The sequence below is a fragment of the Mus musculus genome, chromosome 4 (assembly GCF_000001635.26).
Source record: "Mus musculus strain C57BL/6J chromosome 4, GRCm38.p6 C57BL/6J".
Taxonomy (NCBI): Eukaryota; Metazoa; Chordata; class Mammalia; order Rodentia; family Muridae; genus Mus; species Mus musculus.
The window spans coordinates 89273693-89297780 of NC_000070.6; the positions used below are offsets into that span (position 1 = coordinate 89273693).

General features: G+C 45.0%; 1 protein-coding gene and 1 long non-coding RNA gene across 3 annotated transcripts in view; one reads left to right on the forward strand and one right to left on the reverse strand.

The window, feature by feature from the left end:
- Positions 1 to 780: 780 nt before the first annotated feature.
- Cdkn2a (cyclin dependent kinase inhibitor 2A) lies at positions 781 to 20927 on the reverse strand. 2 transcript variants are annotated; one of them, NM_009877.2, is made up of 3 exons: positions 20642 to 20927; positions 2953 to 3293; positions 781 to 1082 (listed from the first exon to the last, which is right to left on the reverse strand). In NM_009877.2, the coding sequence occupies exons 1-2, from the start codon at positions 20829 to 20831 to the stop codon at positions 2974 to 2976; spliced, it is 510 nt and encodes a 169-aa protein (NP_034007.1). In that variant the 5' UTR covers positions 20832 to 20927; the 3' UTR covers positions 781 to 1082; positions 2953 to 2973. The 2 variants fall into 2 exon arrangements, with proteins under 2 accessions (NP_034007.1, NP_001035744.1); NM_001040654.1 differs by lacking the exon at positions 20642 to 20927 and adding an exon at positions 8294 to 8500.
- Positions 20928 to 21487: 560 nt separating this feature from the next.
- The window catches only part of Gm12610 (predicted gene 12610), a 223442-nt gene continuing 220841 nt past the window's right edge, over positions 21488 to 24088 (forward strand). Inside the window, exons 1-2 of the long non-coding RNA NR_132431.1 lie at positions 21488 to 21505; positions 22861 to 23018. This is a non-coding gene — a long non-coding RNA (predicted gene 12610). The remainder of the gene's footprint in view (positions 21506 to 22860; positions 23019 to 24088) is intronic.

Genomic DNA, 24088 nt, shown 5'->3' on the forward strand with positions numbered 1-24088 from the left:
CGCATTGCATTCTGGGGTGTGGCAATTTCGTGCGCAGTTCGAACCGGAGAACCCAGCTCAGGCAAGATTCCCGAGCAGTCCTCAGGTGCAAGCTTGTAAAAGCTTGCGAAAGGGGCAAGAGTTGGTGTGTGTGTGTGTGTGTGTGTGTATACTTTCATAATTAAGCAAAGAGCCCAAACCACTTTACTACCATAGTCAGGTAATGACCAAAGTCCAAGTGTGCAAACCCAGACTCCCTGAATTCCCATCCACCATTTTAAGCACAGCTCATCCACCTTAAGACCTGTTTTTAGTTTGGTATTTCTTGTTTCTGAAACCCGGACGTGTTTATCTACGGTAGGAGGTTTACAAAACTATTTCTTACAGTGTCTGTGACTCAGTCAAATTGTTAAACTGTCCTGTCGTTTGTTTTGCAAGAGAATTCGTTAATCTTTGGCACTGTGCCCTAATAGGATGTTGCCGGAATGGGCGGATACAAACTACGTTTTTAAGCTAAGAATCTCGGAGCTCCCAATTTGCTGGAAACTTTAGAAGAGTCACGTAGCCCTTTTTGAATTTTATTTCGCTAAATGGCTGTTGTGACTGACGCCAACAGGATCGGGTAGAGGATGGGATGGGGAACCAGAGTACAGCTCACAAGAAACCAATAAACGGTGCTACAGAGGGGTAGTTTCAGAAGAAACAGAAGTTTCCAAACACCTTCTGTAAAATGATATAGAAATGGAAGCTTCAGTGAGAGTTTGGGGACAGAGGAAAGCATTTCTATGCTAAAAATCAGTTGACATTTTAAAAAGTATCTTTATTTTATTTTTTTAAACAATCCAGCCATTATTCCCTTCGCGGCCGCCTTCGCTCAGTTTCTCATGCCATTCCTTTCCTGTCCAGGTCCCTCCCTCCCTCCCTCCCTCCTTCTGCTCCCTCCCTCTGCTCCCTCCCGTGATTGCAAAAAAAGCATTATTATGTATTTTTTAAAGCCACATGCTAGACACGCTAGCATCGCTAGAAGTGAAGCTAAGAAGAAAAAGGCGGGCTGAGGCCGGATTTAGCTCTGCTCTTGGGATTGGCCGCGAAGTTCCAGGGCCCTGCAAAGAAAAGAGAGAAAACAATATTATATAAAGCTGTCCTAGGTGCCAGCCAGCCGTGCTCCGCTTCTGCACTGCTCCCGGCGTGTGCAGCATTCCTCTCCCTCCAACCCCCTTTGCTAGGCTCTCTAGGTGGCCTTCTGAGCATCTCCAGTCTCTGATACCCGTTAGCCACCACGCGATAGCCGCTTGTGCTTGGCGGTGGGACTGGCTCTCTCTTGGCAGCAGGGGGGTGGGGTGTGGGTGTGTGTGGGGAAGAACCAGGACTCAAAGCCAAGGGCAAATCTATCTTACCCGGCCCGCAGCGGCGGTAGGAGTGTTGTCTCCTTGCCCCCTCCATCGGTGCCTTCCAGGCCGGGAGCAGAAGGCCAGTCTTTGGAAGACTGAGGGCCCTCCGCAGTGATCTTTTCCGTTTCCCTCCTCTATAACTACTAATGGGATCTGGAGTCTCCTTTTAAGCTCTTCAGGGCTCCCATAAGACTGGCTTTCACTCGCTAGTCCCCCACCCTTCTGCAACTGTTCCCACGGTCTCTGTGCCCTGCGTTCCTCACTCCAGCTCTCCTTAGCAGCTTCTCTAACCACTTCTTTATCCTGGCCACGCCTCCTCAGCTCCGTTATGCAAACCTACTCACTGAAAACAGGTTTTCTCGAACACCTGCCCTGTGCACTTGGAGGGATGGGGGCCATCAAATTAGGACCCACCTCGAGCCCTCTTCTTGTTTGCAGCTTAGAATCTAACACTGACTTCCAAAGGCCAGAAGGAGACTGTTGCACACTTGTTCCAGTCGAAACAGGATCTATTCTAATATCGTCTAAACCATGTTTTACACTAAACATTTGTGTTATTTCCGTATTCTGCTTCATATATCCTATTTTAATTAAAATATTTTCTCCTTAGCAAATGAAAAGCTCCCCCCCACCCAAAGCAGGGTTTCTCTGTGTAGCCCTGGCAGTCCTGGAACTCACTTTGTAGACCAGGCTGGCCTCAAACTCAGAAATCCGCCTGCCTCTGCCTCCCAAGTGCTAGGACTAAAGGCGTGTGCCACCACTGCCCGGTGCAGATGAAAAACTTTAAGCCTGACATTTTATGGGCTGTGTGTGGGGGTGGGGGGTGGGGGGGATCCAAGAAAAGAAAGGCTTCCTGGTTGCTGAAGGTTTTGAAAGGAAAAGGAGGCTTATACTGATACGTGGTTTAATCACGTCTCCAAGAAGTGGGACGTTTACGGTTTAGGAACTAGGTGTATACACCGCTTGCACGGTGCTCACAGAGGTCACAGGCATCGAATTCCCAGGAGCTGAAATTCCAGGCTGATATAAGCTTCCTCAAGTGGGTGTTGGGAATTTTTGAGTTTTACCTCAGGAAAAGCAGGGCACTCTTAACAGCTGAGCCACGTCTCCAGCCCTAAAATGTAAACTTGAAAAGACTGGAAAGGACAGAGTCTCTTTTCTCTGGAGGGGATCATGGAAGATCTCCATCTCAGATATCCTCAAAACGCCCTGGAGGGGCCGAGAAAACTTTCCCCTGCGAAGGCCAAGGTTTACAAATCTGCTTACGCAAGAGCTGAAGGGCAGGGTGTAGAGTAACTTGGTTCAGAAACTGGAATCAGTCCACCAGGCAGGACTGAGAGGCTGCAAAACCGCGGCAGATGCTGCTGCTCTACCGGCGGGCGGGCGGGCGGGCGGGCGTGTGCAGAACTGAATGAATGTTAGACCTCTGAACCCTCCTGCCCTCGTGGTACCCAGCCTAGGCCTTGACCAGGAGCCAGCGGGTGGGTAAAATGGGAACTTATGGGTGTCCATGTTCTCAGGCTCATTTGGGTTGCTTCTTCTTTTTCTGAGTGTCAGAAGCTTTTGGACCAACTATGCTCACCTGGGCGTGCTTGAGCTGAAGCTATGCCCGTCGGTCTGGGCGACGTTCCCAGCGGTACACAAAGACCACCCAGCGGAACACAAAGAGCACCCAGCGGAACGCAAATATCGCACGATGTCTTGATGTCCCCGCTCTTGGGCCAAGTCGAGCGGCAGGCGACCCCAGGCATCGCGCACATCCAGCCGAGCCCCTGACCCGTGCAGCACCACCAGCGTGTCCAGGAAGCCTTCCCGCGCTGCGTCGTGCACCGGGCGGGAGAAGGTAGTGGGGTCCTCGCAGTTCGAATCTGCACCGTAGTTGAGCAGAAGAGCTGCTACGTGAACGTTGCCCATCATCATCACCTGAAAAGTCAGAAGAAAAAGTAGAGGGATCACGGCCAGAGTGAGGGCAGGACCCAAGAAAGAAGCCCTATGTACGAAGCTCCGCTGTTAACTACTCGGATCAGACATCCACAGTCAGGAGGCTCTACCCCATAAAGGCTCCTAGTCCCGCCTTGGAATTCTTCTTACACACAGGCTTACAGTGTATTCCCTAAGATTTCCTGGTACTCAAACTCCTGTAGAACATCGCCGGGAGCATAGACACACAGCACTTGCCTTTAAGCCGAACTGGGATTGTGTGGTAATTACTAAAAAAGTGGTTGGCAAAAAAAAAGACAACCAGAATTCTCACTTTTTTTTTTTTTTGTTAACCTAGTCTTTCTGGAATGTTATACTTCAATTTCTTTAAGTATAAAATAAGAAAGCATGTCCCTAAAATAGTAATGTTCCCTCCCTATCTTAAATTATTCGTCCTTTGAACTGTAACTAGAGAGGAAAGACATAGTAGACAGCACTGTATTAAGCACTATATTATATTAAGGATCTTGAGGTACATTTTCCAAGTGTGCAAACCCAGGCTCCCTGAATCCCCATCCACTCTGGACTACCAGAATACGCTGGAGGTTTTCAGAGATATCCTGCCACAGAGAAGATATAAGCAGAGACACAGAGGTCAGAGAGATGTCGGCATCCTGGGCCAACAACAGACACTAAGCTAGAATAAAGAAAGCCCATTCTGGCTTTTAGCCTTCTAAAGGAATGGAGCCCTCCGGACTCATTTTAGACACCCGGCTCCTATAATTACACAATGATAATTTTGTGTTTGTTTTAGTCATGAAATGTGTGGCAACTGATTCAGTTGGTGGAATGCTTGCCTGGTGTTTTAGTTTGCTTTCTATTGCTATAACAAAGGCCATGACCAAAAGTATCCTGGGAAGAAAGGATAACACAGGTCATCCCTGAGGGAAGGCAAGGCAGGAACTCAAGCTGTACAGGAACCTGCAGGAAAGGACTGCTGAAGCGGACAATGGAGGGGCACTCTCACTGGCTTGCTCAGCTTGCTTTTTTAATGCAGGCAAACCAACTAACGGTCTAAGGGTCGCATTGACCACATTGAGTTGGATCCTCCTATATCAATCAGAAACCAAGAAAGTGTGCCTCCCAAGGATTTGCCTACAGGCCAATATGGTGATTACAATTTTTTAATTAAGGTACCTTCTTTCCAAATTACTCTAGTTTGTCATGTAAAACCACCTATAAGACCTAGCATATGAAAGAGACTCTGGGTTCAAACTGCAACACTGCAGGAACCCTGCATACCTGTATCCTCAACACCCAGGGTGTAGAGGCAGGAGGTTTAGAATTTCAAAGTCACCTTCAGGTACAGATATTGTCCTGGAAGCCAATGTGAGCTGCATGAGACCCCCACCCCCTTCCAAACTAAAAGAGGGGAGGAGGGGAAGGACTAGGAGGGAAACTGTAATCAGGATGTGTTATATGACAAAAACTATTTTACATAAAAGGAAAACTTATCATTTGTTACAACAGTAATAAGTCTACAGAGTGAGTTCCAGGACAGCCAGGGCTACACAGAGAAACCCTGTCTCAAAAAATAAAAAGAAAAAAAGAAAAAAGAAAAAGAAGAAGAGAGAAAGAAAGAAAGAAAGAAAAAGAACGAACGAACACAAAACAAGTCTCAAGTTTAAATTGTGAAGGCTAGCTTTGGTCTGTCAATCCTCCTAGCACAATCCTCTTCCCAAGTAACTGTGATTCCAAGGTTACACAGAAAAACCCTCTCTCAACAACAACAACAGCAGCAGCAATGATAATAAACAAAGCCATTCCCATAGAGGACTGGAGTGGACTCAGCACCGTGCTTTGTGCCTGGGAAGGAAGAGCTCAACCATAGCTCAACCATCTTAGCTCCCTCCGTCCGTCTACCAGAGAGGCATTCTGAAATGCAATCCATAGTCATTACAAAAACACAGAACTATTTTGTTATGAGTAAGGGAAGCCAGTTCTGGGGGACCTCACACCTTTTGGCCTTGGGTGGACATCACGAATACATGTGCTGAAGATATACATTCAGGTAAAACACCTACACACAAGTCATAAACTAATAATAAAGAATAGTAAAGAGGACAACTATGTAAGTGGAAGCTCTGCTGCTCAACTGGAAGCTTGACTTGAGGCTGGAAGTCAAACTCCCAATACCAATGGGAGTGTTAAAGTCAGATCACCTGCTTGCAGTTTCAAAACATGAATAAAAGTCATATTGTAGTAACTGTCACATGACACTTTCCCCAAGTTGTTTTACTTACAATGGTAACTTTGAAAGGCTCTTTAGGGTATGCAAGATGGCTCTGCAGGTAACAAACAGGCTTTGCTGTCAAGTCTGACACTGTCCATTTTCCAGATTCATATGGTGAAAAGACGGAACTACATCCCATAAGTTGTCCTCTGACCTCCACACACAGCCCCCCCCCCAACTAAATAAATAAATCGGTACAATAAAAGAATTTATTTTAAGCTCTGTAAAGTTAACTGGACAATAAACTAGGCAAAATTTGCCTTAGAGAAAACAAGAAAACCCCCAATACCACTTTGTACAGAGAACCCACGGTTTTTGAACTAATTTTATCTAGGGCTAAGAATAAAGAAACTTTTGCTGATACTGGAATAAACTTGAGCATAGGTTTGGAATCTGCACTCAGACTATAGGAAGTTAAGGACAATGTTACACTAATGTAATTGATGCCCTGCTACCTGTGTCTCCTGTATGAATAATAACAACCACCCTGGCAACTTGCCTCAGGAACAAGTCTTGCTCCTAGTGCTACAATCTCAGGCACACTTCCTTCTCCTCAGGTCCCTGCTTCTGTTTACCCACCGCTTCAGCTGCCATCTCCTCCTCCTCTCCTGTTGAAAGTTTTAGCCTCAGGAGTCTTCTCAAGAACCGTATTAGCAACAACAGTCTTGCACACATTGCCAAAAAAACCAAACAAACAAAAAAAGAAACAAAAAACAATCCACATGGAAAGCCAAGAAGTTTGCCACTAGAACAAGCCTGAAGAGTGGACCTTGATAAACCTTCAGGAACTTCTGGCTTCTAAGAGGAAGATCTAATCACTTTGCGGTTCTGTGCTCTCTCAACTCCTCAAAAGTCCATCATCCCTCCCTCCCTCCCTTCTCCTCCCATGTGTTCCGTGTGTGTGTGTGTGTGTGTGTGTGTGTGTGTGTGTGTGTGTGTGTGTGTGTGTGGTAGAGGGGCTGGAGTGTCATCAGCTCATCCAACACGGTTTTGTTGGCCACAGATGGTTTTATAACTTCAGACATCTCTTATTCAGTGCTGATGGAGGCAGAGAAGAGAGGGAAGGCAGTGGACGTAGGCACTCAGAATTATGTGTGATTTCTAAGATGAATTTCTCTCTCTCTCATATATATATACACATATAAAATAATGAAGATAATATAATTGCACTAGTATTGCTGAATCATTCTCCGAAGAAAGTAAAACTAACTTAGGTTTCAGCAAAACTGTAAAGGAACTACAGAAAAGAGAAAGTAACAATACTGTGTGTTGAAGACCTCCATCTTGCTCATAAAATTGGTTTTAAAAATTGCTCACATCTGAAGAAAGCAATCACAAGTGGGGAGGGAGGGAGGGACCTGGGAGGGAAAGTAGAAGGGTTGGGGAGGGAGTTGGGGAGAATAAAAAAATAATAAAGGTAGAAGGGGAAACCCTGTGATAGGAAAAAAAATGCTCACATCTTTTATGGTATGGAAAAGTTGAAATAGCAAAAATAAAATGAATACTAAATCCTTTAAGAAAGTACCTTGGGTTTTTTTGTTTTGTTATTTTCTTTCTACTCTTCTTTTGTTAGGGGGGAGGTGTTTCTATACAGGGTTTTCTCTATGTCATCCCTGCTGACCTAGAACTGAAAAGATTAGTTTGCCTCTGTCTCTTGATTCTGGGATTAAAAAACAAACAAACAAACACCCCCAAAAAAACCAGCCTGGCTTATTTTTCCTCTTCTCTTCTCTTCTCTTCTCTTCTCTTCTCTTCTCTTCTCTTCTCTTCTCTTCTCTTCTCTTCTCTTCTCTTCTCTCTTCTAGGCTTATCTCCCCTCCCCTCCCCTCCCCTCTCTCCTCCTCCTCCTCCTCCTCCTCTTCCTCCTCTCCTCTCCTCTCCTCTCCTCTCCTCCCCCCCCCCCAGCATTTCTGCCTGAACATCAAATGGGTTATGGCTCTGAAACCAAACCAACTTCCTCCTTCCCCGTTAAAACTATCTACCCAACTTTCTTAACTTTTCTGTATTCAATGAATACGGTCCTCTCTTACATATTTTAGGACTCCAAAGGCAAACTTCTCAGCAACTGGTAACACTGCAAATGTTAAACTGCAAACTATAGACACGTTATTTTAAAAGGTTCACATTTATCTCGCACAACCACCCAACCTGTCTAGAATCAAAGAGGTTTCCACGCTTGACTTGCAAATGATCTCAAGGTCCCAAACTCGTTTGTTTATTTTTATTCTGTGATTTAAAGTGTGTAAAATATAGTCTATGTTGCAGTTTCAGAAGGCACCTTCCAGCCTTTTTAGTCAAGTTGAAACCGATGTTCTTTTTCTTCAGCTTATTATGCACAGGCTCTGGAATGCACATTTGTTTCACGGGAATTTTCTTTGTTAGAGTTAGAAAGGATAGTTACAGACATTTCTAGGGCCAGGACTCCTTTTAGGCTGAAACTTAGTAATCTGGTAAAAGCAAGACCAGAATTAATCAGCTGACAGTAGATGGGAGAAACAAGACTTCTCAAAAATAAGACACTGAAAACTCGATGCCAAAATGGTTTCACTATAACAAGTTAGTTTAATGGGTGGCTCCGGTGGGCAGCAGCAACAACAAAAACAAACAAACAAACAAAAATATCTGGGGTATGCATTTCAAATGGTAATTGAAATGTTATCTCTTCCTGAACAAAAGTTACCCGACTGCAGATGGGACACTCCTTGCCTACCTGAATCGGGGTACGACCGAAAGAGTTCGGGGCGTTGGGCGAAACCCCGGCTTCCAGCAGTGCCCGCACGTCATGCACACGGCCCTGGGCCGCCGCCCTGGCCAGTCTGTCTGCAGCGGACTCCATGCTGCTCCAGATGGCTCTCCTCGAGTTCGCTTTCCTCGCGGAGATTCAGTGCCCGCCCAATCGCCCAGTCGTGTGACCAGTGGGTCCCTCCTTCCTTCCTCTGAGGATGGTGTGGGGGGGGGGGGGAGCCACACTCTGCTCCTGACCTGGCTCCACAGCCCGCCATAGGTGGCGCTATTTGCCCTGAATATAGCATGAATTGAACACCCCTGAAAACACTGCTGTTCCCCCCACCTCCGGATGGGGGAGGGGAAAGGGATGGAGCCCGGACTACAGAAGAGATGCAGGGTTCAGGAGGAGAGCTGGGCGTTGAAACAGCGCTAAAGGATCGGACAGCCCCCGCCTGCTACCCACGCTAACACCCCTCCCCCATGCCTGGTCACCCTTTGACACGCTGGGCTCCTTCTGGACCCGCACAGCAAAGAAGTGCACACGTGTCTTCTGAGAAAGTGAACTAGTCCTTCTCGAAATCTCTCCTTCCTCCCCAGTGCAACACCCAGGTATTAGAAAAACGAAGGAGGGTAATTTTCATCACTACACTGAAACTTAAGGTATTTAACATCTTAGCAGAAAATTGTGTCATCTTTTATTCAGAAGAAAGAGCTACAACTTCGCCAAGCTGAGATCCCAACAACCCTAGCTCAAACAACTCATTTTGGAGGGTACCACGCCCAGTATGAAATCCGAATCTTTGCGAAGGATTTGCAGAAACATTTCTGATGTTGCTGTATCAGTGCTAGGATTCTGTACACAACTATAAAAAAGTGACGGGGTGAAGTCATCGGAGGGCAATCTGCTTATAAAGTATTTCTATTTTATGGGGCTGTTGTTTGTTTAAATGAGTTGGTGTGCTGCGCATAAACGTTGCACCGGTTTAAATTGTTCGTTAAAAACGTCTTTGCAATCTTGTGAGGCAGGAAGAAGAACACGCTTTGGGCAGAGTTACCAGTACTGGACAGAAGGGAGGATTTAAAAAGACAGTCCTCACCAGAAAGGCAATGGCCCTTTCTTCCACTCCTGGAACTCAGCATAAACTCAGAACTCTGTCTCCCTTCTGCCTCCTGGGTGCCAGGATTAAAGGCCTGGCATTATTTTCTGCAGATTTTGAATAATTTTCTCTCCCCATATTCTTTATATGGCCACAGCTATTTTTGACTTTGTATGTGTGTGGTGAGAATGTCAGTCATATCCTGTGGACACAAAACTACAGACAGACAGAGAACTGACCCCTCATTTACCAACTCCACGAATTCAAATGTGTGGGGGGGGGGGAGGGAGAGGGAGGGAGAGAGGAGGGGGAGAGGGAGGGAGGGGGAGGGAGAGAGAGACAGAGAGAGAGAGAGAGAGAGAGAGAGAGAGAGAGAGGAGACACACACACACACACACACACACACACACACACACAGAGACAGAGACAGACAGAGACAGAGAGAAAGAAAGGAGAGTCTCACCTTATATTATACCCCAGGTTGGCCCTGCTTCTGTCTCTTTAACTGCTGGGATTAGAAGCTGCTACCAAGCAAGCTGAGTTTAGTTTAAATAAACTATGTAAATTTTCTGAGGCTTTGTTCTCTCTCCTCAGGTTTAAGTAAATTATGTAAACTTCTTGAGGTCTGTAAGGAAAATAAAATTCACCTAGAAAAGGCCATTTTGGAGAGTAATGAATATTCTGTGAAAATCCAGGTATATAGCGGGTTTTCAATAAATAAAAATTATTTTGGAACACATACATGTTCTCTCATGTTAGTGATAGAGAATATTAAAAGTCAATTTTCTCTTTGCCCTAACTCATAACTGTGTATTCCTGCAGAAGTTATAAGAATCAATAAGTAATCTCCCTTCTACTAGTTGCGATTAATTTTCTTTTTGAGGATTCAACCCTCTAAAAGCATCACTGTGGTCGCAAAAGTTCCTGTGTTCTAACAAAATAACTTTCAGAAAAAACCTAGTCATTAGATTAAGGGAAGTGACTCTGGGGTGGGTCGCTGTGTCCAGTGTTTCCTCTGCTCTGTAGCCTACCACTTTTTCTTTGACTGTATTTCAAGAGAAAATTCGTATTCCAGGATGGCCCTGGGAAAATTAGGTTAAACAGGGGAACGGAGAGTTTATCCCTGATACTGGTTTATGTCTACCCCTTTATAAAGTCCCTTATGGAGTCGATTTTCCTTTAAAAATAAGTGTTGCCCTCTGATTGTTAACTGGAAGGAAAAATGGTGTATTGTGCATTTGTGTGTCTGGAACCTCAATTCTGAATAACTTCTTCAAAGGAGTTATAAGTTACCATAAATGACTCAAATGTCACATTCAAGACATTGTGAGGGGTTTGAAAATGACTTTAACACCACACACACACACACACACACACACACACACACACACACTTTTAAAACAATATTTAAAAACTGCTTTGAGTAAATTGCAGGGCTTTCCGTAGAAATCACTATACTAGGTCATTGAAATTGTTTGAGATCAAAGATAGATTAATAACAATACTTTTTGGTTTTAAAAACTACACTGATTTCCTACTACAGAAAAATACAGATATTATTATCCAGGTAGTACATGCTTTCATACAGGGGATCTATGCAGATGTAGCTATAAAAGCAGTGACTTTACACTAATTTTCATAGGGCATCTATGTCAGATTTGGCTAGGGAGTTGGTTGTTAGATGTATCCTACTTGGATGTTTGCAGGGTGTCTGACATCCTCTACCTACTTCTATATGTCATTATATAAATACCGCAAACTGCTGCCTTGGGCTTACAGCTAAAAAATAAAATAAATAAATAAATAAAATGGAATCAGAGAAATCCCTGCTGCTCCAAAACCACAACAGCTAGGAAGGAAAAGGAAATGATCCCAGGAAGTCAAAGGAAATGATCCCAGGAAGTCAAAGGAAATGATCCCAGGAAGGAAAAGGAAATGATCCCAGGAAGGAAAAGGAAATGATCCCAGGAAGGAAAAGGAAATGATCCCAGGAAGTCAAAGGAAACGATCCCAGGAAGGAAAAGGAAATGATCCCAGGAAGTCAAAGGAAACGATCCCAGGAAGGAAAAGGAAATGATCCCAGGAAGTCAAAGGAAACGATCCCAGGAAGGAAAAGGAAATGATCCCAGGAAGTCAAAGGAAACGATCCCAGGAAGGAAAAGGAAATGATCCCAGGAAGTCAAAGGAAACGATCCCAGGAAGGAAAAGGAAATGATCCCAGGAAGGAAAAGGAAATGATCCCAGGAAGTCAAAGGAAACGGATGTGATCCCAGGAAGTCAAAGGAAATGATCCCAGGAAGTCAAAGGAAATGATCCCAGGAAGTCAAAGGAAATGATCCCAGGAAGTCAAAGGAAATGATCCCAGGAAGTCAAAGGAAACGGATGTGATCCCAGGAAGGAAAAGGAAATGATCCCAGGAAGGAAAAGGAAATGATCCCAGGAAGGAAAAGGAAATGATCCCAGGAAGTAAAAGGAAACGGATGTGATCCCAGGAAGTCAAGGGAAATGATCCCAGGAAGTCAAAGGAAATGATCCCAGGAAGTCAAAGGAAATGATCCCAGGAAGGAAACGGATGTGATCCCAGGCTGTGTGAACACCAAGAATGGGCGGGCGTTCTTCTGCTTCACGCTGTTCAAACTGTGGTAGCGCAGAGCCTTTCCTTTTCTGCTTTTAAATCAAAGTAGAAACACGTAATTTATGGGAGATTTCAGGTTAAATCTGTGAGATGCAGAGACTTGGGAGCTCATAAGAACTTTGGCAATTATTATGTTGCCTCATGTTTTGGATTTTTCCACTGAATCAGTAAATATTCACTGGGACATAGAGATTCACACTGTGTAAGAGTGACTTAAGGGTGTTAAAAATGTGTAGACATGGGCCGGTGAGATGGCTCAGCGGGTAAGAGCACTGACTGCTCTTCTGAAGGTCCTGGGTTCAAATACCAGCAACCACATGGTGGCTCACAACCACCCATAATGAAATCTGATGTCCTCTTCCAGTGCAGTGTCCTTATATATAATAATAAATAAATCTTAAAAAAATGTGTAGACACCCTAAGCATGGTGGTACATACTGCTCATCCCAGCACTTAGGGGGCCGAGGATGTCTGGGAGCCCCAGGTTACAGAATGAGAGACTGCACATCAAAATACCAGAAAATGAAATGGTTTGTATGTTTGCTCCTAAGTCCAGAAGCAAACAAAGTCAGTGATATAGAAAGTATTAACCAGTGACATTTTACAGGTTGTGATATTTATCTGAGCTTTCATCTTTATACACAAGACAGAGTAAAATATCTAAAACCATAAGCACAATGAGATAATTAAATGAGATAATGCAGATCAGATTTCTCTATTAAGCTCCTCATAAATCACTTCTGAGAGAAAATATATCTTCAATATTTCTTTTGGAAGAGTGACTGAATGAGCTTCTTTTTAAGAAATGTGGAATTATGTAGAATATGTTCTGTTGTTAACTACTTGGTATGGAAACTTCAAAGTACTTCACATTACATGGGTTCTTACTTCAAAATATTTGAATAGTAAAAAGATACTACTTTTTATATAGAGGAGGATTTTCAGCTGAAGGAAGTCAGGTAGCTACTGTGTCTTTAAATTGGATGCAAGAATCACACAAAGGCCGAGTCAGATGATCTGGCAACTGAACAGAAGCCAGCAAAGCAAGAAAACAGGGACACTCAGAAGAGAAAGTAAAACACCAACAGGACACCTGGCAAGGCCAAGAAGAGACCATGACTACCCTGGAGAGGTACCCAGCTTGGGAAGAGCCTGTGACCACCCTGGAGAGGTACCCAGCTTGGGAAGAGCCTGTGACCACCCTGGAGAGGTACCCAGCTTGGGTCTTCTTACAGCTGTGCATTTTCCTCCAGCTCCGGCTGCTCATCTCCGCCCTCCTCGCCCATTTTTGTGCTTTTACAGATACAGGGAGGCCCCACATTTTGTCAACTTCATTACCTTATAGTTATATTTTACTATAAGCTTTTCATTCTGAATAAATACTATAAACCAGTGAAACCCTTGTATCTTCCTTTCTTCTTTCTTTCTTTTCTTTTTTTTTTTTTTTTATACAAAAACAGCATTTTAGTTTACTCAGCATCTGGCTTAGATAATAAAGTAAAGTAAAAACCCTTATTCATATGTATATGGAGATAGACTTATCCATCCAGTATAAGCAAAGTGAAGTATAACAGAATTTTGAGCAGATATTATTGTGGCTTTTCTATATAGAATTTTCAATGGGACACTGTACACTTTAAAATATACCATTGTGTCTTCCCCTCTTAACACAAGCTCTGATTATACAAATCTGGTATCTCTTGAGATTCTTTCCCCTCTCCAAATACTAAAAGTTCTCTTTTTCATTTTGTGAAATCATTCCTTCTTTGATTTTCAGTTATTCTCCTACTTGGAGTCTAAAATATGCTTAACTAAATGTAAACATCTTCCCTACATTTAAAAGCAGTTAAGCAAAAACCAAGGTTTTAAATAAGCAATATTGACATATATATATGCAAATCATACCCAGGGACCTCTTGATAACAGAATCCATCTCAGGTATTAAAGTGAAGATACTGAGGCCCACCAAAGACCTGCAGAACTAGAATCCAGGAACGTGACCTAGACAAATCCACAGGACAGTTGACCCTTCAGCTGTACCCTGCAATCCCCACTCCCACCTTCTGGTTTTTTGTTTTTTTTTTTTTGTTGTTGTTGTTTTGTTTTGGTTTTGGTTTTTGTTTGTTTGTTTGTTTTTTGTGTTTTTTGAGACAGGGTTTCTCTGTATAGCCCTGGCTGTCCTGGTACTCACTCTGTAGACCAGGCTGGCCTCGAACTCAGAAATCCACCTGCCTCTGCCTCCCAAGTGCTGGGATTAAAGGTGTGTGCCACCACAGCTTCTGGTTTCTTGTGTGCTTCCAGGAAGAAAGCAAACACACCGAGAGAGAACTTTGTGCAGTTTTCTTAGTTTCAATTTACATAAGATATTAGCTAACTTTGTTTAGATTATTCTAACCGTGTACAAATGAGCTCTTCCTTGAACTCAATTTCCCTTGGGGCTTGGGGGTGTTTTTCCAGTAGTGGAGTCTGAGCTAGTGCAATCACAGTTCTATCCTGAAATGACTGGTTTTCAACGGGTTCTGTAATCATTTGAGCAAGTTGCAAGAAGGTGACTTGGTGGCAAGGGAGGAAATCCGACAATGTGTTGAAGAAGAATTTCAAAGTCCTCTATGGTAAAGTGTTTATGTTTTTATAAGCAGAGCCTAATTTAAAAATAAAGCTTCCTAAAAATGATTGTGATGCTTTGGGGGTTCCAATCTTATAGTAAGATTTATATTTTCAACTTCCCACTTTGTCACTTTTTCTTCTGGTTATGGTTTTGTTGAAATACAATGACTGTTCTGGGGCTCTTCTTCAAGATGAGGTTGATATTTGGTAGCACCAACATTACAAGTTCACCTGGGCTTGCTGATTACACAGGCCCAGCACAAGTTATGATATGGTGGATCTGTTGAGGTGTGAAAGTTGGAGGACACTTTTAGGAAATTTTTTTCTCATAGATTCTCTTGGGTTGCATTTTGCCTGCCATCCTAGAAGTGGGTCTTGCTTTGACTGGAAGTGGTGTTCAATTTTGATTAGTAATCTTAAGATCTCCTTCTACTGAAGGAGATCTGCACTACAAAAAGACCAAAGAGAGTTAGGTCATCGATGGAAAATTACTGCTTGCCCCAGAAGGCATGCTGCACTTCAGACACAGAAGCAGAGAGGCCAGGACTCCACTGGACCTGGCTGGGAAGCTTCGGAGTGCTACATCCCCCCACCCCCACTCCCGGGGTTCTTCTAAATAAAGCTGATTTACTCTTTCCCACCATGACCCCTCCAAAACCAGCAGAGTTGGTGACATAGATATTAGCTCCTCTTTCACATCTGAATCTATGGAGTCTGACTCTGCTGGATACCATTCCTTCTGTGTCCTGTGAAAGCCTTTTCCTGCAAGGCAGCTAACACCTACACTGTCGGTATCTGATTACATCTTATCTGTGGATGTAGCCCTGAGGAGGGAACCAGTCCAGTGGAGACTAAAAAAGAAATGGAAGGAGTGCCTGGGCAGCACGTGGTGATTGGTGGATCTAGGGTCTAAATTCTGGTTATCTGGTCTTGCGCTGGCAGACAACTGAATCAGCACATCTCTGGGAACTGGGAGAGTTGAGAGGAAGTGGGGGGTGGCAGGAGCTGAGGGTAGGGACCAATATCTGAGCTGTGTGTGGAGCTCCTCCGCTACCCACTCTTGGGGCCTCAGGATGCCCAACAGACCTCTAAGAGATTAGCTCTGCCAACCAGTGATTCTCAGTCTGAAGTCATTCATATACCTCAGTATGAGTGTAGCAGGTGAGGTTGGGTGAGGGCGAGCAAAGAGAAAGAGAAAGGACCTTGGGACCCATGGGACCCATCATCCAAGGGCTTCAGAGACGGGTCAGAACAGCAAGTATCCTTTCCTTAAATCTTAAATGAGCTAGCACATTTACAGTTAAAGCCTGAGGTCCCAGCCCTGGCCAGCTTTCCCAAACCCCAAAGCCACCGTTATGGAGTCAAGACTCCCACAGCTCAGTTCTTCATTCATCCCCATGTGCAATTTTTATGGGGATGGGCTTTGACAATGAAATTTGCTTACTAGTGATACCATGCGAGGCTACTTAAAACTCGAAAGTATGATGAAGATGATAAATACCCCCCACTGCTCCCTGTCTGAGGAAATCATTACAAAATTGTTTATGACACCGGGTCTCACTTTTAAAATTGCCTAACTTTGGGGGAGTGTAGAGCGTGGTGGCACAGACTTTTAATTCTAGCACTTGGCAGAGGTAGGCATGTCACTATGCATTCAAGGCCAGTCCAGTTTACACAGGAAGTTCCAGGCACTCAAGGGTACATAGTGAGACCTTATCTCAAAGAAACAAAAACAAAACCCAATTAAAAAATACCTACATTTAAGTAACTATTTTAAATTGTATTAAATATATTAAATATGTCAGTCAGAGAGTCTGCATTCTTCCACTGACTAAGGCATAAGAACAAAGAATCTAGGTCAATGTGCGCTACATAAGGGAAACTGTCTTAAAATCCAGCGAATATCTTTAATCATAGCACTTGGGAGGCCGAGGTAGGCAGATTGCTGTGATTGGAGGTCAGTCTGGTCTACACAGTGAGTTCCTAGGGAGACCCTGTCTCAAAGTGCGTGTGTGAGCCCTACTCCCAAACCTAATCATAATCACCTCATTCCAGATTATAGTTGAACTTCAATTTAACACCACATTGCTATACTTTGAGGCTACTTTCATTCTTCCTGTACTGGTCTTCATCAGATATTTTCTTTCCTTAGGGTGGTATGTACGCAGAACAGCTGAATAGAGCTGAACAGCTCTCATCCTGTGCTATGGAACTGGCTGGGAATATAGCTCAGTTCACAAAGTACTCGGGGGACCCAAGGTTTGGTGGTCCGCTGCCAGCATTCCAAGCACCCAGGAGGTGTTTAGATGCTTATTTCAAAATATGCCCAAGCTAAATACAGGAGACCCTGTCTAAAAATTGTTTTTCTTGCTTGTAATGTGCTTGTAAAAGGCCATATTAGAGATCAGGTATGTGGAAATCTGAAGTTAGAGAAAATTCATACTTAGTAATATAAACATTTTATATTTAAAAATGAAACAATACTCTTTATCTACATAATTCAGAGTTCAGAAGGCATCAGAGAAACTTCTAGGCTGGGTTAAACCACATGGAGGGACCAGGGAATTCTAGCTAAGGGTTTCAGTTAAGGTAGCCCAGGGTACTGTGATGTGAAGGAAAAAGAGGGATGTCTTGTTTATTTATTTGTTTGTTTGTTTATTTAGGTCTTTTTGAGACGTGGTTTGGCTTTCCTGAAACTACCTCTGTAGATCAGGCTGGCCTCAAACTCACAGAGATCCACTTGCCTCTGCCTTTTGTGTGCTGGTATTTAAGGCATGAGCCACCACACCAGGCTTGAGAGACATCTTTTATGGAGTAAAAACACTGGTCCAAATGTTTTGCTTTGCTATTAGAATTTTTAATTTTTTGGTGATTCATATCACTTTATAAACAAGAGTGATCCTAACGTTAGGAATAACGGCGGAGCTTACTTTGATCACAGCGATTCTAGTAATTAATCACTAGAAATGAGATGAAAAGGTAGACCTGTAAAATATTAGAGACCCAGGCTATCCCCTTTCTAGGCTAGGATGACAATGATGTCTTAAAACTCAGAAGAGAGGGCAGTTGTTTTTTATGCAGAATACAGCAGGATCAGGTACGTATTGAAATACTGGTTTGTGTTAACTGCAAGGCTCGGCAGTCTATGGGAGGGAGAGGAAGAAGAGCAGCTGCTGCAGAGAGCTCCTAAGAACGATGGATACAGGAGTAGTTATTTGGCAGAGGAGACCTTGTGATGTTAAACAGAAATGTGTATTGGTACGGGAGAATGCACCCAGCGCCATTTGCTTACTACTATTGACGACTAACTCCCTCACAGAATTTTATCATATATATTTTCAGTTATCTAGGGATAAAAAGTTCTAATGAAAGCATCCACAGAAACTTATAAAAACGTTGAAATAATGACATTTTATATAGATGCATCAATAATTTGTGTAAAGAATGTCTAAAATGTGCAGCTCAACAACCTGAGTCAACATAATTAGCACCACATAAGTCAATACAAGCGTGGTTAATATGTAAACATGAGGTACATAATTATAAAAAAAACCATTGGTGATTAAAACTTCAAAAATTTCTATTCCGTGCTTAGTTTCAAGTAGAAAGCTGGGGAAGTGGACATATTTTAGCACACATTTTATCTAAACAGTATGTTCTATTATCAGATACTTGTTGATACTTGGGCCTTTTACATAAAGAAAGCACTTCTAGATAATTTTACACATAAGTCCTAAAAAGTAATTTTTACTTGTGACCATAAATGGTTTCTTTCAATAAACCCATTTTTATTATTCTGTATATTCCGCACAGTGCACATTCTGCACTACAACTCCTAATGCTATAAGTTGACATTTTAACTTTGCGTGGTGTTTCATTTTGTTTCAAATAGCGCAGGATGACCTTGAATTCCATACATAATAAAGGACTACCTTGAGCCCCAAATCCCCTGTCTCTAGTACCAGCCAGTCCCCAGTCCGTCGTCCCCCCCACCCCCAGTGCTGGAATTTCAAGGAAGTGCTACCCTATCCAACTTTGCCTCTTGGGGAGAGGATCCAGGACTTTGCACATGTTAGGAATGTAGTTCCAGCCCTTTCTGTAACTCTAAGGAGCCATGATATTGTGTTTCATATTCCTAAAAATATACAATTTGCCCAGGCGTGGTAGTGCACGCCTTTAATCCCAGCACTCGGGAGGTAGAGGCAGGCAGATTTCTGAGTTCAAGGCCAGCCTGGTCTACAGAGTGAGCTCCAGGACAGCCAAGGCTATACAGAGAAACCCTGTCTCGACCCCCCCCCCCCAATATATATATATACAATTTATGTATGCTTAAAATTTCTACTTCCTAACTAGAGCTTCCCCCAGGCACCAAATTACTTGTATAAAATAATTATATAGGGAGAAATATCAACTAGAGTAATAAAAGAAAATTTTAAAATAGAGCTGAGCATTATCAACTCAAACGCACATATCACAAAGCTAGATGTTTTCTGCGTCGATGTGTTTTTCTGCACAACTACGCTGTGCAGAAAAAAAATCACCATTAAGGAGGACGCCTAGGGTCCAGTGAATGCTTTTAAATGAACTAAAATCAAAGCTAGAAATCAAGTCACAAAATCCTTTATAAACGCTCTACTAACTTTTGGAAAAATTCAAATTCAAATCCCTTTAGTCCCAGCACTGGGGACACCGGCAGAGGTGGATCTTTGAGTTTGAGGGCAGCCTGGCCTACAGAGTGAGTTCCAGGACAGCCAGGGCAATATAGAGAAACTCTTTTCTTGAAAAAGCAACCAACCAAACAAAAACCAAACAAACAAGTTTGAGAGTTTTCCTTTTCTGCTCTTTCATTTTCTTTATGGTCCAGGCCACTACACCAGCTTCTCTAGCCCTCCTGCGGAGTGTTGATAGTTTTACATTTCCACCTAAAAGTTAATTGATTGTGATAAAAAAACAAAACAAAACAAAACTTTTCCAGGGGGTGGGGAGTTCACTTTTAGAATCCCCATATTCTCTAAGATATTTTGCACGCTGTGTGTACATACTTTTTTTTCCCTTTCAGTTTTCCAGATCATGAGATGTACAAAACGTACCACAGATTCTATTTTTCACGCACTAGGCCTCATTTAAAACCTATGTTAATTGTGGTTTGTTATTCTTAAAATATTACTACTTCTGACTCCTCCGGGACCGCAGGTGTAAGTTGTAATCCTGCACCGAGAAAGCACTGAACAAAAAAGTTTCAGTGAATTTAGGCCAGCCGGTAAGAAGGGTTCACCTCTATGGCCAGTCAAGTCTATATGGGCCCGAGAAATCCTAGAGAATCCTAGTGCTTGCTATCGGGTAGCAGCTATTGATTATATTTAAAACCATGATATGTTGTCTTCCTATTTTAGGAAGTCAATTCTTGTTCCTGCTGTCTGTCTCTGTTTCTGTGTCTCTCCCTGTCTCTCTCTCCCTTTGCTACCCCTGAGAGCAGGATTGAGGGCCTGGTGGATGGGAGCGAAATAAGTAATCCCTTAGAAAACAAAACCCTTAGCAGGTATTCCCCCCCCCCCCCACTCCACCCCAGGGCCAAATAAAGTGCTCTGGAAAACAAACCACCTTACCTAAGGTCGTGTGTGTGTGTGTGTGTGTGTGTGTGTGTGTGTGTTTGCAGTTTCCTAACATAACGAGGAAATGTTGGGGCCACTCATTTCTAAGATAGCAAACAGGTTTAGAAAAACTCTTAGGCTTTTTTTTTTTTCTTTTTTTCCCCCCTTTTTTTCTCCTTTTTTGCAGGGTTGAGGAGGACCGTGAAGCCGACCCCTTCAGCCTCACCGTGTGCAAAGTACTCCATCTCCCGGGAACTAAGCCGAAGGGGGAAAGCGACCCCTCCCCTCCCCCACCTGAAGTCCCCACCGGGGCCCGTCCTGCTTCTACCTCGTGGGGCGGATGCACAGAAGCACGCGGAGCCACGGCACCTGTGCGTGCAGCTTCGGAGGGCCTTTCCTACCTGGTCCAGGATTCCGGTGCGGCCCTCTTCTCAAGATCCTCTCTAGCCTCAACAACATGTTCACGAAAGCCAGAGCGCAGCTCGCTGTCCTGGGTCTCCGGGATCGCACGAACTTCACCAAGAAAACCCTCTCTTGGAGTGGGCGGCCCGCGCGCTGAATCCTCACAGTGACCAAGAACCTGCGACCCATGCTCCCGCTGCTGTACTCCCTCAGCGGCGGCCTCACTGTGACAAGCGAGGTGAGAAGCGCCGCCCCCAGCCCCTTCGGCGTTGAGGCACCTCGAGACCCACGCGCCGCCCCCGGCCCATCTTTGCTCCACGCCCATCTCCGCCCTCAGGCGCGCCCCCGAGTCCCAAGGCGCGCGGTCCCCAGTCGCGCGGGAAAGCTTCCCAGAGGCGCCCAGGGGGAGGCGCGCGCGGGCCCTGCCGCATCCGGGGTCCCGCTGCCTCCCGCGCAGGGCACGCTCCGGATCCCGCTCGCTTCGCTCGCCACCCATCGCGGTGACAGCCAGCGCCGCGGGACGCGTGCGCACCGCCCGCCCCCTAGCAGTAGCTGCGCCCTTTCGCAGCCGGCCGGCAACGTCTCCTGCGCCGATCGGCTTTCGCTCCGGTTAACTTTCGGGTCCCGAAACTTTCGTCTATGCCTGACGCCCCTCGGCGAGGTTTCCCTTGCTCCGAGTCCATCTATAAAAAGAAGAAAATAGGAAGATCGGCGAGGCCAGCCATGGGCCGGCCCGCCAATCAGGACGCGCGCGGGCGTTTTGAACCCTTAGCGGTACGCTGCGCTCCTCCGGTTGGGAACAGCGCGCAGAGAAGAGCCGCTGCGTGTACCCGGGACCAGGGCCTGCACGCCGCGGCGGACCGGTAAGTGTGTCCCGGCCAGGCCCCCGCGCGGTCGGGCAGACACGAGGCCGCAGCCCGAGGACGTTGTTTATTTTCGGTTTTAAGCGCGAGCATCCCCGGCTCTTCCTCTTTCCCCGCCCCGCGTCGCCTCCTTCTCCGGTCCCCTCCCCCCTCCCGGCTGCCCCCTTCTCCGCTGCCTCCTCGCCTCCTTCTCCGCCTCCACCCCGGCCCCCGCGAAACAGGAAAAGTGGGGGAAGGAGAAAAAGGAGCGGTTGACCCGAGGGCCGAGTTGATCGGAGCGCCGGCCGGGGACAGAAGGAGCGCGCTTGGTCAGTCCTAGCTCCGCGCGGGTCCGGAGCTCGGAGATTGAGAAAGCGGGAAGTCAAGCCCAGGATCCCCGTAGCAGGCCTGCCCTGGGGTCCAGTGCTCACGGGACAGAGGGCCATCCGTCTGGACTAGTTCTGAGTTCACCGGCGGGAGCCTAGCTGATCTGGGTGGCCCAGATGTGCAAGATGACGTGGGACCCAGGCTAGCTTTTGGAACCTGGATTAGCGGCCCTGAGACTTGGTGGCCTTTCATTACGAGCGCGGGCCTAGTGGTCTGGCTGCAGTAAAGTAGCAATCCACAGCAGGGTGACAGCTGGCAGGGTCTTATAGAGCGGATTCCAAATGCCAGTACTAGACATAGGAAGATGGCAAGGCCTGGAAATAACCAAACTAACCCAGCAAAGGCCTTGCTGCAACTGAGAGCCGCAGGGCAGGTCCAGCTGCTGCTTTTCCATCTTTCCCTCTAGTATGTGACTTTGCAGTGGAACCTTTCAAATCTAGGATCGAAGAATGGATCCGTTAAATAAAATGAGTTTTGAGGGCTCCCTGAGTATCAGTGTAGGGTTAAAACAAACCAGTGCATACCTTGGGTTAGCTCCACAGAGAATTTGAATTTCCCAAATACCGTGGGTGGCCCTGGGGCTTCGGGCTACCCTACCTGGAATTTTCTCCCTCTTCAAAAAGCTGCTGCTCCTCCAGGTATCTGGGCAGAAGGCATTTTCCCACTTCCTAGGGCTGCCATTTGAGTAAGAGAGCTACTAGAGCTCTTCTTTGAGGAATGTAAATATGAAGCTTTGGACTTTTAAGTTCCATTCCCTGTTGCCTGATGTCTATTCTCTGTCTTTTGGATGAGAAGTAACCGCAGTTTCATCTTTGTGTAAATACAATCATGAAGGTTGTTGGACTTCTAAGTGACTTTTTGGCTATGTGCTCTTCAAAAATAATTAATAATGAACTGATAATGAATGTGTGTTTTTACTTAAGCTGAAAGCACCCATTTTATCTTCAGAGTTGTCCTTTGAATACGAGACTTTTGTCCTTATTTTACAGGTGACAAGTCAGGTGGAGAAGCTCAAGTCTTGAACTCTGCTTGGTTTCCCAGGTACAGGCTAGACCCCACCCACGATGATCACTGAATCACCAGGTGCTGAGGCCTCTTTCTGTTGTCAAGAGCCAGAGACAACTGAAAGAGCCAGAGACAATTGAAAGTGAGTTATCTGTGAGTCACTTTGCAAACAGAATCATTGACAGCGGGGACTTCTCTTTGCTGTCTTCCAGTGGCCTAGAAAACTGACAGTTTTGTATCTTTTATAAAAGAAAACGGTATTCTGTTTTGGATTAGCAAACTCATTCTGTAGTGAGAAGAGGAAGTGTTCCTCTCCTCCCCACACAGTGTTAGGGAAGATATTCATCTGGGGCAGGGGGCTCGGGGGTTGGGTGGGTTGGGGGGGGAGCCTTTTCCATTTTTGAGGGGTTCTAGAAATAGAACTAGAGTTCCAGGCAAACACTCCCATCACTGAGCCGCATCTCAGCTCTGTAATTGGCAAACTTCTATTACTGATTTTTAATCTGCATTGTAGGGACCCAGATGCAAATCCCTATGACACAGAAGACACCACAGGGCTGGCTGGGGAGATGGTTCAGTGGATCAAGCACTTGCCACACTAGCACAGGGACTGAATTCAGATCCTTGTAATCCCACTGCCATACAGGTGGAGAAAGGAGATTCCCTGAACAAGGTTGCTAGCTGGGCTGGTCAAATCAGTGTGTTGGGTTCAAGGGAGAAATTCTGCCTCAGTATGTAAAGTGGGGGAGACTGACATTCGACTTCACCTTTAACCCTCACACATCCATCTATACACAGGAACATGATTACACATGCACTCCTCCTAGAACTTATTCAGTTAAACAAAAGAGGCCAGTGAGTAACTGGGCATGTATTTATAATACCTGTACTATAGAGGCCAAGGCAGGGAGAATATGAATTTGAAGCCAGCCTGGGAGACCATGTTTTAAAACATCCACAACAAGGGCTGAGATGATTCGGTGGATAAAAGCACTTACTATACACACATGAGTGCCCAAGTTTGAATACCCAGAGCTCAAACTGGGCCATAGTAGTCTGCCTCTATAATCCCAGTTTCAACAGCTGGCTGGTAGGTGGAGACAGGAGAATCTCCTGAGGGTCTGTTAGCTTGACATACAGATCAGCAAATAAGGTAAAAGACAACCAACCTTAAGGGCTGTTCTCTGATCTCCCCATGTGGGCCCTTACACA